Source organism: Staurois parvus, unplaced genomic scaffold (genome assembly GCF_062004578.1).
Source record: "Staurois parvus isolate SC_StPar_1 unplaced genomic scaffold, SC_StPar_1.0 ptg001974l, whole genome shotgun sequence".
Classification (NCBI taxonomy): domain Eukaryota; kingdom Metazoa; phylum Chordata; class Amphibia; order Anura; family Ranidae; genus Staurois; species Staurois parvus.
Genome location: NW_028319770.1, coordinates 32,501 through 49,788, shown reverse-complemented (window position 1 = coordinate 49,788; position 17,288 = coordinate 32,501). Strand labels below are relative to the sequence as shown.

Genomic DNA, 17,288 nt, shown 5'->3' with positions numbered 1-17,288 from the left:
CCCTTCGTAGAGGTTACAGCCTCCAATCTTCTGGGAAGACTTCCTGCAAGGTTTTGGGGGGAATTTGAGCCCATAGGGGGGGATCAGTGTCTGGTGTTGGATGAGAAGACCTGACTTGCCATTGGCGTTCCAATACGTCTCGGGGCTGTTTGAGTTCCTCCACATCAGGGGTCCCAATTACAATTTGAACCATTGCTCCAGGGGGCCTGTGCGGCTCACCTGTACACATGGATAGGAGGGGCAGCGGGGAGCGGCATATAGAGGAGCTGTGCCCTCCATTTTCCTCTTTCAACAGCTGCAGGAGGAAAATGGAGGTTATCAGTTCCACTATATCCCACCCTCGCCACCCCTCCTATCCAGGTCCTACTGCGCCAGGGCCCCTGTGTGATCCCCTACGTCCCCACAGCTCTGCCAGCTTCCCCCTTCCCTCTCTTGTCAGCAGCTGCAGGGGATGCTATCAGGATGGACTGTGGGGAAGGGGCGGATAAGCATTTAATTTACACCCCCCTTCATTTTCTGAATGGACAGAGTTAGTGATCGGCACCAATCACTGACTCTGTTCATTCATAACAGGCATAATAAAAGGCCCTGGGATCAGCGAGAAGGGTCCTGGGATCAATGAAAAGGGCCCTGAGATCAATGGAAAGGGCCCTGAGATCAATGGAAAGGGCCTTGAGATCAATGGAAAGGGCCTTGAGATCAATAGGAAGGGCCCTGGGATGAATGGGAAGGGCCCTGGGATGAATGGGAAGGGCCCTGGGATCAGTGGGAAGGGTCCTGGGGTCAGTGGGAAGCACCCTGGAATCAGTAAAAAGGGCCCTGGAATCAGTAAAAAGGGCCCTGGGATCAGTGAGAAGGGCCCTGGGATCAGTGAGAAGGGCCCTTGGATCAGTGAGAAAGGGCCTTGAGAACAATGGAAAGGGCCCTGAGAACAATGGAAAGGGCCCTGGGATCAATGGGAAGAGCCTGGGATCAGTGAGAAAGGCCCTGGGATCAATGGAAAGGGCCCTGAGAACAATGGAAAGGGCCCTGAGAACAATGGAAAGGGCCCTGGGATCAGTGAGAAAGACCCTGGGATCAATGGAAAGGGCCAATGAGAACAATGGAAAGGGCCCTGAGAACAATGGAAAGGGCCCTGGGATCAATGGAAAGGGCCCTGGGATCAATGGGAAGGGAAGGGATCAATGGGAAGGGCCTGGGATCAGTGGGAAGGGCCTTGGAATCAGTGGAAAGGGCCCTGAAATCAGTAAAAAGGGCCTTGGGATCAATGAGAAAGGCCATGGGATCAGAGGGAAGGGTCATGGGATCAGTGGGAAGGTCATGGGATCAGTGGGAAGGTCATGGGATCAGTGGGAAGGTCATGGGATCAGTGGGAGTAGAAAGGGCCTTGGGATCAGAGGGAAGGGTCATGGGATCAGTGGGAGAGGGCCCAGGCTGGGGAACAGGGGGGCCCTTTATGGTTTCTTGTACTAGGGAAGGTTCTAGTTCTGCTCCGCACCAAACTGGTCCTCCATGTCTTCATGGAGCTGGCCTTGCACACTGGGGACAGACATGGGGGACCAGAAAAGGGTCTTCACCGAACTGTCACCACAAGGCTGGAGGAGCACAATTGTCTCCAATGTCTTTGCAGCAGCAGCATCAGGACCCTTCACTGGAGACCCCTGAACTCCATCATCTGGAGGGGGGTTCATATACTTCTGGCCATATAGTATATACATCTACTATCCCCCCCCCCGCCCCGCCCCCCAGGCATTCTCGGTTACCTCCGCACTCGGAGAGATCTCGAGCCCCCACGTGTTTCGGACTGTCCCGGTTGTCGGGGGTCGGGCAGATCTCACACACGATCTGCCCTTCTTCGGTCTGATAGGTTCCGTTGGGGCACAAGACGCATTGGTCCTTCTGTCCGTCATAGTAGGTGCCCGCATGGCAGCCAGCTGAGAGACAAGAGAGAAAAGCCGGCCGGTTAGTATGCAGAGGGAGAGAAAACAAAAAGTCGCAAAGCGGGAAGTCGGGTGTGTTAGGAGGAACGTGAAGTCAGCGTTAGCTACACAAAAGTTTCCCAAAAAATGGAGACTGCGGTTTTGCCGGCTTGCTGCGGGAAGCAAACAGCCCAACACGCAGAACATTTTGGGGGGCAGCACAGTGGCTAAATGGTTGGCACTTCCGCCTGGGTCGTGGGTTCGAATCCCAACCACGGCACCACCTGCCTGCAGTTTGCATGTTCTCCCTGTGCCTGCGTGGGTTTCCTCCGGGTACTCCGGTTTCCTCCCACACTCCAAAGACATGCTGGGAGGTCAATTTTTAGTAGATTCACGCCCGCATGAACACGTCCCTGACTCGGCAACAGCATAGTTACAGAAAAGCTTCACCTTTTTATTATTAAAAAGCTTCTTGAGCTCCAGTCAGTGTCTGCACCTAGGCTGAGGTAATGGCATCAGTCTGCTGCGGGCAAGAGGAAGCATTTCCTCAGTCTCCCCTCCCCCAGTGATCCAACTGTACACTGCAACTTTGTAGAAGGAGGAGGAGGCATTTCCTCAGTCTCCCCTGCCCCAGTGATCAGACTGTACATTGTAACTTTGTAGAAGGAGGAGGCATTTCCTCAGTCTCCCCTGCCCCAGTGATCAGACTGTACATTTGTAGAAGGAGGAGGCATTTCCTCAGTCTCCCCTCCCCCAGTGATCAGACTGTACATTGTAACTTTGTAGGAGGAGGAGTCATTTCCTCAGTCTCCCCTCCCCCCAGTAGACTGTACCAGGTGCAGACTGACCATTTGGAAACTCGGGCACTGCCCAAGGACCTGGGGTCATTAGGGGGCCCCATGAGATGCCCCTGGTATCTTATTCATAGGCTTTTTTGAGTTTGGGCAAGGACACAGGGGCCCCATGATCCCCTGTTGAGGGCCCGGGGTCAGTAGGGGGGCCTCATGAGATGCCCCGGTACCTTTTTCATAGGCTTTTTTGAGTTTGGGCAAGGACACAGGGGCACCAAGATCCCCTGTTGAGGGCCCGGGGTCAGTAGGGGGGCCTCATGAGATGCCCCGGTACCTTTTTCATAGGCTTTTTTGAGTTTGGGCAAGGACACAGGGGCACCAAGATCCCCTATCGCCCGGGTTCCCCTGAGTTGTCAGTCCGCCCCTGGACTGTACATTGTAACTTTGTGGAAGGGAGGAAGCATTTCCTCAGTCTCCCCTCCCCCAGGAATCAGGCTGTACATTGTAACTCTGTAGGAGGAGGAGGAAGGTGAGAGTCTGCAGCAGGGGGCTGATCTGTGTCAGACATTTGTGAATACAGCCAAGAACTGTACAGACACCAGGATTTCCATGGTTGTGTCATCTCTGAGCCGGCATCACAGTAAATGGTGAACCTGGATGATGCCTGAACCAAGATGGCTCTGTCCTTGGCATTGTCGGGGGGGGGGGGGGGGGTCCTCTATGAGGAGGAATAAATACCTGGAAGGGTTTTGGTGACATTGCTCGGCACGCCGCACCTAACATGACAGGTCCACTTCATACACTCAAAGGCCCAACAGGACAGAGTAGGAAGCAGCATGATAGCGTCTCTGTATATCTCAGGTCCTCAGTATGGCTGCTGCTGATTGGCCGGATCCGTCTGACCGCTGCAGAGCCCGGAGTTGGGCGGTGCGGGGCCCCGTATAATTGGGGTGTTAAAGGATGAAGAATCCTAATCCCCTTTATCTTCAGCCCCCAACAAAGGAAGCAATTGGCTTTCGCAGACCGGGCTTTTCACAGCTCCGGCTCTTTGTCAGGCTCCAGTGACCACTAAAAGGCGATTCTCCCAGCTCAAGCAGCTGTTTTTAAAAAACTTCGGAGCCTTTGTGATGCTTAGAGGGGCCCCGGCGGGGTGCCGGCATTAATGCCCACAAAGACATTTAAAAGCACTTCACCTCTTTTCACAAGTGTCTCCTCCGCCGATGCGAGGCCCCAGCGAGACACTGCCGGGCTTTGCTGGATGTGAACCCGGTGACCAGGTCAGCGCCGGCTCATTGGCCCCAGAAACGGTCGGAAAAAGTAAATTCACGCGGCGTCCGGGAACCATATTTACTTCTTTTATACGGCTCACCGGATTGAGACGTGAGATTTACAGATTATTCTCCTTCTTCTATGGAAAAAAAAACTTCCCAACTGGCCGTCCAGACACAGGAAAGAGAAACATTATTCCCCATTGTTCCCTAGAAGATACAAAGTATCAACCGAGACAAAGGAAACGTCAGTACAAGGAGCCCGGAATATATCCCAACCCTCTATATCCAATACACAATGACAGTGTCCATATAATGAGTGACATCACCGCCCTCCGGATATAAGATATATTATACAGAGTGACATCACCGCCCTCCGGATATAAGATATATTATACAGAGTGACATCACCGCCCTCCGGATATAAGATATATTATACAGAGTGACATCACCGCCCTCCGGATATAAGATATATTATACAGAGTGACATCACCGCCCTCCAGATATAAGATATATTATACAGAGTGACATCACTGCCCTCCAGATATAAGATATATTATACAGAGTGACATCACCGCCCTCCAGATATAAGATATATTATACAGAGTGACATCACCGCTCTCCAGATATAAGATATATTATACAGGAGTGACATCACCGCCCTCCAGATATAAGATATATTATACAGGAGTGACATCACCGCCCTCCAGATATAAGATATATTATACAGGAGTGACATCACCGCCCTCCGGATATAAGATATATTATACAGAGTGACATCACCGCCCTCCAGATATAAGATATATTATACAGGAGTGACATCACCGCCCTCCAGATATATGATATATTATACAGAGTGACATCACCGCCCTCCGGATATAAGATATATTATACAGAGTGACATCACCGCCCTCCAGATATAAGATATATTATACAGAGTGACATCACCGCCCTCCAGATATAAGATATATTATACAGAGTGACATCACCGCTCTCCAGATATAAGATATATTATACAGAGTGACATCACCGCCCTCCAGATATAAGATATATTATACAGAGTGACATCACCGCCCTCCAGATATAAGATATATTATACAGGAGTGACATCACCGCCCTCCAGATATAAGATATATTATACAGGAGTGACATCACCGCCCTCCAGATATAAGATATATTATACAGGAGTGACATCACCGCCCTCCAGATATAAGATATATTATACAAGAGTGACATCACCGCCCTCCAGATATAAGATATATTATACAGAGTGACATCACCGCCCTCCAGATATAAGATATATTATACAGAGTGACATCACCGCCCTCCAGATATAAGATATATTATACAGAGTGACATCACCGCCCTCCAGATATAAGATATATTATACAGAGTGACATCACCACCCTCCAGATATAAGATATATTATACAGAGTGACATCACCGCTCTCCGGATATAAGATATATTATACAGAGTGACATCACCGCTCTCCAGATATAAGATATATTATACAGGAGTGACATCACCGCCCTCCAGATATAAGATATATTATACAGAGTGACATCACCGCCCTCCGGATATAAGATATATTATACAGAGTGACATCACCGCCCTCCGGATATAAGATATATTATACAGAGTGACATCACCGCCCTCCAGATATAAGATATATTATACAGGAGTGACATCACCGCCCTCCAGATATAAGATATATTATACAGGAGTGACATCACCGCTCTCCAGATATAAGATATATTATACAGGAGTGACATCACCGCCCTCCAGATATAAGATATATTATACAGGAGTGACATCACCGCCCTCCAGATATAAGATATATTATACAGGAGTGACATCACCACCCTCCAGATATAAGATATATTATACAGAGTGACATCACCGCCCTCCGGATATAAGATATATTATACAGAGTGACATCACCGCCCCCCAGATATAAGATATATTATACAGAGTGACATCACCGCCCTCCGGATATAAGATATATTATACAGAGTGACATCACCGCCCTCCAGATATAATATATATTATACAGAGTGACATCACCGCCCTCCGGATATAAGATATATTATACAGAGTGACATCACCGCTCTCCAGATATAAGATATATTATACAGAGTGACATCACCGCTCTCCAGATATAAGATATATTATACAGAGTGACATCACCGCCCTCCAGATATAAGAAATATTATACAGAGTGACATCACCGCCCTCCAGATATAAGATATATTATACAGAGTGACATCACCGCCCTCCAGATATATTATACAGGAGTGACATCACCGCCCTCCAGATATAAGATATATTATACAGGAGTGACATCACCGCCCTCCAGATATAAGATATATTATACAGAGTGACATCACCGCCCTCCAGATATAAGATATATTATACAGAGTGACATCACCGCCCTCCAGATATAAGATATATTATACAGAGTGACATCACCGCCCTCCGGATATAAGATATATTATACAGAGTGACATCACCGCCCTCCAGATATAAGATATATTATACAGAGTGACATCACCGCCCTCCAGATATAAGATATATTATACAGAGTGACATCACCGCCCTCCAGATATATTATACAGGAGTGACATCACCGCCCTCCAGATATAAGATATATTATACAGAGTGACATCACCGCCCTCCAGATATAAGATATATTATACAGGAGTGACATCACCGCCCTCCAGATATAAGATATATTATACAGAGTGACATCACCGCCCTCCAGATATAAGATATATTATACAGAGTGACATCACCGCCCTCCGGATATAAGATATATTATACAGGAGTGACATCACCGCCCTCCAGATATAAGATATATTATACAGAGTGACATCACCACCCTCCAGATATAAGATATATTATACAGAGTGACATCACCGCCCTCCAGATATAAGATATATTATACAGAGTGACATCACCGCCCTCCAGATATAAGATATATTATACAGGAGTGACATCACCGCCCTCCAGATATAAGATATATTATACAGGAGTGACATCACCGCCCTCCAGATATAAGATATATTATACAGAGTGACATCACCGCCCTCCAGATATAAGATATATTATACAGGAGTGACATCACCGCCCTCCAGATATAAGATATATTATACAGAGTGACATCACCGCCCTCCGGATATAAGATATATTATACAGAGTGACATCACCGCCCTCCGGATATAAGATATATTATACAGAGTGACATCACCGCCCTCCAGATATAAGATATATTATACAGGAGTGACATCACCGCCCTCCAGATATAAGATATATTATACAGGAGTGACATCACCGCTCTCCAGATATAAGATATATTATACAGGAGTGACATCACCGCCCTCCAGATATAAGATATATTATACAGGAGTGACATCACCGCCCTCCAGATATAAGATATATTATACAGGAGTGACATCACCACCCTCCAGATATAAGATATATTATACAGAGTGACATCACCGCCCTCCGGATATAAGATATATTATACAGAGTGACATCACCGCTCTCCAGATATAAGATATATTATACAGAGTGACATCACCGCCCTCCAGATATAAGATATATTATACAGAGTGACATCACCGCCCTCCAGATATAAGATATATTATACAGAGTGACATCACCGCCCTCCAGATATAAGATATATTATACAGAGTGACATCACCGCCCTCCAGATATATTATACAGGAGTGACATCACCGCCCTCCAGATATAAGATATATTATACAGGAGTGACATCACCGCCCTCCAGATATAAGATATATTATACAGAGTGACATCACCGCCCTCCAGATATAAGATATATTATACAGAGTGACATCACCGCCCTCCAGATATAAGATATATTATACAGAGTGACATCACCGCCCTCCGGATATAAGATATATTATACAGAGTGACATCACCGCCCTCCAGATATAAGATATATTATACAGAGTGACATCACCGCCCTCCAGATATAAGATATATTATACAGAGTGACATCACCGCCCTCCAGATATATTATACAGGAGTGACATCACCGCCCTCCAGATATAAGATATATTATACAGAGTGACATCACCGCCCTCCAGATATAAGATATATTATACAGGAGTGACATCACCGCCCTCCAGATATAAGATATATTATACAGAGTGACATCACCGCCCTCCAGATATAAGATATATTATACAGAGTGACATCACCGCCCTCCGGATATAAGATATATTATACAGGAGTGACATCACCACCCTCCAGATATAAGATATATTATACAGAGTGACATCACCGCCCTCCAGATATAAGATATATTATACAGAGTGACATCACCGCCCTCCAGATATAAGATATATTATACAGGAGTGACATCACCGCCCTCCAGATATAAGATATATTATACAGGAGTGACATCACCGCCCTCCAGATATAAGATATATTATACAGGAGTGACATCACCGCCCTCCAGATATAAGATATATTATACAGAGTGACATCACCGCCCTCCAGATATAAGATATATTATACAGGAGTGACATCACCGCCCTCCGGATATAAGATATATTATACAGAGTGACATCACCGCCCTCCGGATATAAGATATATTATACAGAGTGACATCACCGCCCTCCAGATATAAGATATATTATACAGAGTGACATCACCGCCCTCCAGATATAAGATATATTATACAGAGTGACATCACCGCCCTCCAGATATATTATACAGAGTGACATCACCGCCCTCCAGATATAAGATATATTATACAGAGTGACATCACCGCCCTCCAGATATAAGATATATTATACAGAGTGACATCACCGCCCTCCGGATATAAGATATATTATACAGAGTGACATCACCGCCCTCCGGATATAAGATATATTATACAGAGTGACATCACCGCCCTCCAGATATAAGATATATTATACAGAGTGACATCACCGCCCTCCAGATATAAGATATATTATACAGAGTGACATCACCGCCCTCCAGATATAAGATATATTATACAGAGTGACATCACCGCCCTCCAGATATAAGATATATTATACAGGAGTGACATCACCGCCCTCCAGATATAAGATATATTATACAGAGTGACATCACCGCCCTCCAGATATAAGATATATTATACAGGAGTGACATCACCGCCCTCCAGATATAAGATATATTATACAGGAGTGACATCACCGCCCTCCAGATATAAGATATATTATACAGAGTGACATCACCGCCCTCCAGATATAAGATATATTATACAGGATATAAAAGTCATGTTTCACATAAAAGAAAATGATAACCCCAGGGAATGTATTTGTATATTATTATTATTATTATTATTACATGGAGTTTATATAGCGCCAAAGGGTTTGCTCAGCGCTGTACAATAGAGGGGGGACAATACATGGCACAGTACAACAACAACAAACAACGTACGAGGGGTTAGAGGGCCCTACTCTTTCAAGCTTACAATCTAGGAGGGAGGGGGTAATGGTACAGTAGGAAGTGGCTGAGGGGGATGAGGGGTGGGAGGAATGAGGGAGAATGGACGTTAGGTGAGGGTGGGGTAGGCTTCCCTGAAGAGATGGGTTTTCAGGGAGCGCCTGAATGTGAGGAGGGAAGGCGACAGTCTGATGGATTGGGGCAGTGAGTTCCAGAGGATGGGGGAGGACCTGGAGAAGTCCTGCAGTCGCGCATGGGAGGAGGAGACCAGGGAGCAGGATAGAAGGAGGTCCTGTGAGGAGCGAAGGGTACGGGTAGGGCGGTACTTGGGAATCAGGTTGGTGAGGTAGTCAGGGGCAGTGTTATGAACGGCTTTGTAGGTCAGAGTTAGAAGTTTAAATTTGATGCATTGGGCAATGGGGAGCCAGTGGAGGGAGAGGCAGAGGGGGGTGGCAGAGATGGAGCGGTTGCTGAGGTGGATGAGTCTGGCCGCTGAGTTCAGGATGGTCTGGAGCGGGGAGAGCTTGCACTGGGGTAGGCCGGTGAGAAGAGAATTACAGTAGTCGAGGCGTGAGATGATGAGGGAGTGTACGAGTAGTTTGGTGGTGTCTGGGGTGAGGAAGGAGCGTATCTTGGAGATGTTCCGGAGGTGGAGCCTGCATGTGTTTGTAAGTGATTTGACATGAGGTTGGAAGAAGTTCGAGTCAAGAATGACGCCAAGGACTTTGGCTTGCGGGGCGGGAGTGATGGTGGTGTTGGTGATGATGGATAGGATGGGGGGGGAAAGATGAGAAGCTCGGTTTTGGAGAGGTTGAGCTTGAGGAAATGTAGCGACATCCAGTCTGAGATGTCGTTTAGGAGGTGAGTGATGCAGGCGGAGAATGTGGGGGTGAGGTGGGGGGTGGAGAGGTAGATTTGGGTGTCGTCAGCGTAGAGGTGGTAGTTGAAGCCGTGGGAGTGTATGAGTTTGCCAAGGGAGGAGGTGTAGATGGAGAAGAGAAGGAGTCCAAGGACAGAGCCTTGGGGGACCCCAACAGAGAGGGGGAGGGAAGGGGAGGTGGCACCATTGTAGGTGACGCTGAAGGAGCGTCGGGATAGGTAGGATGAGAACCAAGAGAGAGCGGTATCTCTGATGCCGAGGGAGAGTAGTTTATTAAGGAGGAGGGGGTGGTCAACTGTGTCTAAGGCCGCGGAGAGGTCCAGGAGAAGGAGGACAGAGTAGTCGCCGTTGGCTTTGGCGTTTAGTAGGTCGTTAGTGATTTTGAGGAGGGCAGTTTCGGTGGAGTGTAGGGGACGGAAGCCAGACAGTAGGGGGTCAAGAAGGTTATTGTCAGTGAGGTGGGAGCTTAGGCGATCGTAGACTATGCGCTCAAGGAGCTTGAAGGTGAGAGGCAGCAGGGAGATGGGTCTGAGGTTGTTGGGGTCCGCGGGATCCAGGGAGGGCTTTTTGAGGATGGGGGTGATATGCGCGTGCTTTAGGGGGGAGGGGAATGCTCCAGTAGAGAGGGAGAGATTGAAGATGTGGGTGAGGGAGCGGATGAGGGAGGGGGGAGGGGTGACCGGAGGAGTTGAGAGGGGATAGGGTCCAGGGGGCAGGTAGTGAGGCGGGCTTCTGAGAGGATCTTGGTGACTTCCTCAGTGGTGACAGGGCTGAAGGAGTGCAGTGCAGGGGGTGTTATGGTGGGCGGGGCCTTGGGAGAGGTGGGGGGCAGTGCGGTTGTGAGTGCAGAGGAGGGGGGAGATGAAGGGGTGACGGGGGTGGGGAGGCTAGGTGGGGAGGTAGATTGCAAGTTGACGATGTCCTTACGGATAGCGTCAATCTTGTTGTGGAAATGGGTGGCAATCTCGTGGGCGGTGAGAGAGGTACTGAGTGGAGGAGGGGGGGGAGAGAGCAGGGAGTTGAAGGTGGAGAAGAGTCGGCGAGGGCAGGAGGAGAGGGTGTTGATCAGGTTAACAAAGTAGGCCCGTATAATATATAATGTGTAGGTGGAACATAAATCGTTCAGCCGGCTTGAAATCCTTTTCTCAGACGTCCTGTGTTGTGGCTGCCAGGACATGCTAGGACTTGTAGTACGTCTGAGAACCACCCCCAGGACCGGCGACCCTGATTAATGACAGCATAATCAGGCAGCATAGAGCTCAGACCCCCCTCCCCCCCATTCCCCCCCCCTCCCCCGGTACTACAGATGGCGTGGAAGTCCCACCATCAGATAGTGAGTCCTGTTTTGTCAGGCCTGGAAGTCCCACCATCAGATAGTGAGTCCTGTTTTGTCAGGCCTGGAAGTCCCACCATCAGATAGTGAGTCCTGTTTTGTCAGGCCTGGAAGTCCCACCATCAGATAGTGAGTGGTGTTTTGTCACGGTCTACACACACCGTCTGCAATCATCCAATAAACTGGAGGAGTAGAAAAAACTTCAAACACAACTTTCCCACCAGGAGCAGGATGCCACAATGACTCCGACCATCGCCAGACGCCTCCGTATGTGTATGCAGAAGATTCCAGAAGAAAGACTTCCTACCACTGAGGAGCCCATAGATTAGATCTCCCACTAAACCTATTGGTGGTCAGAGGAGAAGGGCCCCTTGTTTTCGTTGTCAGAGGAGAAGGGCTCCTTGTATTGGTGGTCAGAGAAGAAGGGCCCCTTGTATTGGTCAGAGGAGAAGGGCCCCTTATATTGGTTGTCAGTGGAGAAGGAACAACTTACAATGATGGCTTGTGCAGAAGTGAACCCTTACTTGGTGGTCAGTAAAGAAGGACCCCCTACATTAGTGGTTGATGGAGAAGTGACCCCTTACATTGATGCTCAGTGGTGAAGTGACCCCTTACATTAGTGTTCAGTGGAGATGTGACACTTTACATTGACAGTCAAGAGTGGAGAAGTGTCCCCCTTACATTGGTAGTCTACATTGGTAGTGAGTGAAGAAGTTCCCCCCTTAAATTAGTGGTTAGTGGAGAAGTGACTCCTTTACATTGGTGATCAGAGGACAAGTGCCCCTTACATTGGTGGTCGGTGGAGAAGTGCCCCCCTTACATTGGTGGTCGGTGGAGAAGTGCCCCCCTTACATTGGTGGCTAGTGGAGAAGTGCCCCCCTTACATTGGTGGGAGGTGGAGAAGTGCCCCCCTTACATTGGTGGCTAGTGGAGAAGTGCCCCCCTTATATTGGTGGTTAGTGAAGTGCCCTCTTTACACTGGTGATCAGAGAACAAATGCCGCTTACATTGGTGGCTAGTGGAGAAGTGCCCCCATTAAATTGGTGATTAGTGGAGAAATGCTCCCTTTACATTGGTGATCAGAGGACAAGTGCCCCTTAAATTAGTGGTTGGTGGAGAAGTGCCCCCCCCTTACATTGGATGTTAAGGGAGAAGTTTCCCCCTAACATTAATATTCAGTGGAAAAGTGACACATTACATTGGTAATCAGTGGAAAAGTGACCCCTTACATTGACAGAGTGGAGAAGTGTCCTCCTTACATTGGTGATCAGTGGGTAGGTACCCCCCTTACATTTGTGATCAGTGGATAGGTACCCTTCTTACATTGGTGGCCAGTGAAGAAGTGCCCTCCTTACATTGGAGGTCAGAGGAAAAATGACCCTTGCATTGCTCTCATTGGTAGAGTAATCCCTTACATTGGTGGTCAGGAGATCAATCTGCCACTGCTCTTTTCATGGAACCCCTATCACCCTCTGGTGGGACGCTGGCTGAGAAAGGGTGCTATAAGATGTGTCATTAACCTAACAGAACATAGTCATATATAGACATCCACAAGTAGCCCAAATGAGGGGTGGGTAACAGCAACCACCACTAACAGGTCCAACAAAAACCAGATTCGGGGAATGTTTGCAGCCCAAGGGCCGACTGAAGGACCAATGCCTGAAACGGACAACGGATGAGGCCAAACCCCCTTCCTAAGGGGGTAGAGAAATGAGATTACATGACCAGGGGGAGAAGAGGAAGATTCAACGGGATGCCCAAGACCAAGTAAAGTCAAGAAGTAAAGAGGAATGACTCAACATGAAAGGGAACACTGAACCACGAACCTAGCGAGAAACTGGTCAACCTGAACCCAACAAAATGAGGTGGAACAAACCACAAATTCCCATTACATAAGAAAAACCCGCACAGTGGTGGTGGCCAACAAGTGAAGGGAGTTAGTCCTGGGTAGAACACAGTAACTAGGAACCTAAGAACAACAACCTTATAAAGGAAGATAAGCCTGTCCAAGTAGGAAGGCAACGAGCCTATACTCACCTGACCCCATCACGGTCAAAAAATGGAAGACTGGGCCATTTTCCCCTATCTAATAGACAGGAGAGAGGAGAGAAGAAGCTGAGAGTGAAGGGAGATCAGAGAAACCCCAGCTGAGGAGGGTGAACAAATGGGTTTCAACAGCGTTAGACTTAGTTCCTCCCAGACCAGATTGTGATGGATGTGAGCTGGAATCTACCTGGATACCCTGACAAGGATGGATCGTGGAACCTACTGCTGTTTGAGACCATCAGCAAGTACTACACCCAGAACAGGGCTCCTTTGGTTACCAATCCATTCTTTGATATGCATACAGGCGTTGCCGAGATTATAGGTGCATATGATAACCCAGGTAAATGCAGAAGGAAGGTCCAATAGAGAAAGAAAAGGAAGAGAAGAGAGAGAAAGCTAGTAGAAGAATATCAGAACATGTGGGTAATCAGAGTTTTGTTCCGTGTCCATCTCCCCTGCCCTTTGTTGGAACTTCATAAATAAGATGTGCAGCACTAATCAAATAATTCATAGGATATAAAAGTTCATATAAAAAGTGTAGATAAACGATCCCCTCCGCAGCAGAATTCAAAAGGCTTGTGCCTGGAAGCAACTGTACAACTGCGCACTCACCAGAAGCGCATGGGTAATGCGCAGGTATCCTAAAGGGGACCTGTGGACCAGCAGATTTCTACCTTAACCCCAAGACATACTGCTGTGCTGACCAATCCTTAGAAGGAAGCTCAGCAGACGCCCGACATACCCCACCTGCCTTAGTGGTCCATGGTGGATATATATTTACATGCACATTACCCATGCGCTTCTGGTGAGTGCGCAAATTTTACCGCTGTTTCCAGGCACAAGCCTTTTGAATTCTGCTGCGGAGGGGATCGTTTATCTACACTTTTTATATGAACTTTTATATCCTATGAATTATTTGACTAGCGCTGCACTTCTTATTTATACATTTTTATTAAGGTTTTATTTTGGTTACCTTTAGTGCCACAGCTGCCATATTAAGAGCGCTCACTTTGTTGGAACTTCGCTGATTGTCTGTCTGCTGAAATATAACTTATCCAAGGGTCCCATGATCTTTCGAATAAGTATAGTTTATCACTCAAAAAAAAAAAAAAAATGGAAGACTTTTCCTAGCAGACCTTAAGAAAAGGTGTCCATCTTCAATGGATACTACTAGAAGCATGCTGGGAGGAGGAGGAGTTTTTTGTTTGCCAGTGTCCAGTCCTCCTGTGGACATCAGTAGCACCCAACAGTAGATGACGTCCCGTGTCCCTCAACAGAAGAGGAATAAAAAACCCTTAAGAAGTAACATTGTCTGCGGGGGAAAATGGTGAGCTGTGTACTTCAACCTGATACAATGTAACTATTTACTTAACTTGAGTTTACTGACAACTCCGAAAGATCCCCTATTTACCCTTCCCCGGCTGATAAATGAGGGTGACGAAACAAAGGTGTCCGGGACGGGGGTCATATGTTATCTTAATAAGCGTCTGACAAGCCGCGGAGGATTATGGAAACCATACCGACCGCTGTGCTTGTAATCGCCTTTCACGAGCAAACAGACTGCAGAATGGCTGTCAGAGCGAATTATCGTCACCTCGTGCCAGGAGCCGTTAACACGCCAAACCCGCGCTGGAGGAGCTCTGGACGCAATAGCAACAGGAGATCAGGACAAAAGAAGCATTCTTATGACAACGATTGGACTCCAATCCGGCCCGGCACTCGGAGAAAATGGATTATTTACAATGTAATTCTAGACTTAAAGTGGAGTTCCAGCTGGAAAAAAATAAAAATCAGTAGCAACAAAAACTGTAGCTGCTGATTTTTAACATACAGCCACTTACCTGTCCCTCGGTCCAGCAGTGTCCTCACCACGGCAGGTTTCACCGGCCGTCTTCTCTCCCGGGCACCAGCATCTTCAGTGTGGGCACCCGGCTGTGACAGCTTGCAGCTTCACAGCCGGGTGCCCACTGCGCATGTGCGAGAAGCGCTGCACTTTGTGAATGGCCCCCGTAGTCTTCTGGGACCTGTAACGTGTCCCAGAAGACTACAGGGAAGGTAGGAGGACAGCTTCCATTTCCGATCCCCTCGGTCTAGCGGTGTCCTCACCACCGCTGGTTTCACCGGCTGTCTTTTCTCCCTGGCACCAGCATCTTCAGTGTGGGCACCCAGCTGTGACAGCTTGTGGCTTCACAGCCGGGTGCTCACTGCGCATGTGCAAGAAGCGCTGCACTTTGTGAATGGCCCGTAGTCATCTGGGACCTGTAATGTGTCCCAGAAGACTGCGGGGAGGGAGGGTAGGAGGACAACTTCCATTTCCGATCCCCTCGGTCCAGCGGTGTCCTCACCACCGCTGGTTTCACCGGCTGTCTTCTCTCCCTAGCGCCGACATCTTTAGTGTGGGCACCAGGCTGTGACAGCCTGCGGCTTCACAGCCGGGTGCCCAATGCACATGTGTGAGAAGCGCTGCGTTTGTGAATGGCCCCGTAGTCTAATGGGAACTGTCATGTGTCCCAGAAGACTACGGAGAGGGAGGGAGGACAACTTCCGCTTCCGATCCCCTTGGACCAGCAGTGTCCTCACCACCGCTGGTTACACTGGCTGTCTTCTCTCCCTATCACCGACATCTTTAGTGTGGGCACCCAGCTGTGACAGCTAGCAGCTTCACAGCCGGGTGCCCACTGTGCATGTGCGAGAAGCGCTGCGCTTTGTGAATGGCCCATTAGTCTTCTTGGACCTGTCAAGTTTCCTAGAAGACTACGGGGAAGGTAGGGGACAACTTCCATTTCCGATCCCCTCGGTCCAGCGGTGTCCTCACCACTGCTGGTTTCACCAGCTGTCTTCTCACCCTGGCGCCGGCATCTTTAGTGTGGGCACCCGGCTAAGACAGCTTGTGAGAAGTGATGCGCTTTGTGAATGGCCCTGTAGTCTTCTTGGACCTATCATGTGTCCCAAAACACTACAGGGAGAGAGGACAACTTCCGACATTCATCACCACGGAAGTAGGAGCGGATACCTGTCAAATCGCCCCCCCCAAAGGTGCCAATCCTTAATGGGCAGCGGGGAACATGCATTAAACCAGAACATCCCCTTTTGGCTGTAGCTCCAGGCCTGAAAAAAAACAATTCATGTGAATTTCCCAAATTTTTTTATCCCTTTAAAAATTCTTTAAGCACAGAAAAATATCTGTTGATCTTCCAGAAATCCAAATTTTAATATTTTTAATATTTTAAATTGACACTGTTGATGGTCTTCGGGGTCCACAAAAGGAAAGTTTAAACTGACCCTTCCGATAGTCCCTGGAACCCACTAAGGGTTATTTTAAATTGACACTGTTGATGGTCTTTGGGGCCCATTAACAGTAGCTTTAATTGGGCCTTGTTGATAGTCTTTGAGACCCACTAAGGGTAACCTTAAATCAACCCTGTTGATGGTCTTTGGAACCCACCAAGGGCAACTTTATATGGACCCTGTTGATGGTCTTTGGAACCCACCAAGGGTAACCTTAAATCAACCCTGTTGATGGTCTTTGGAACCCACCAAGGGTAACTTTATATGGACCCTGTTGATGGTCTTTGGAACCCACTAAG

General features: G+C 48.0%; 1 protein-coding gene across 1 annotated transcript in view; it reads right to left on the bottom strand.

The window, feature by feature from the left end:
* LOC149433119 (signal peptide, CUB and EGF-like domain-containing protein 2) overlaps window positions 1-17,288 on the bottom strand; it is a gene marked incomplete at its 5' end in the record, with an annotated part of 70,870 nt that overhangs the window by 22,252 nt on the left and 31,330 nt on the right. The window contains one exon of the mRNA XM_089664625.1: window positions 1,764-1,934. Within this exon, the coding sequence (XP_089520751.1) occupies window positions 1,764-1,934 (171 nt within the window). The remainder of the gene's footprint in view (window positions 1-1,763; window positions 1,935-17,288) is intronic.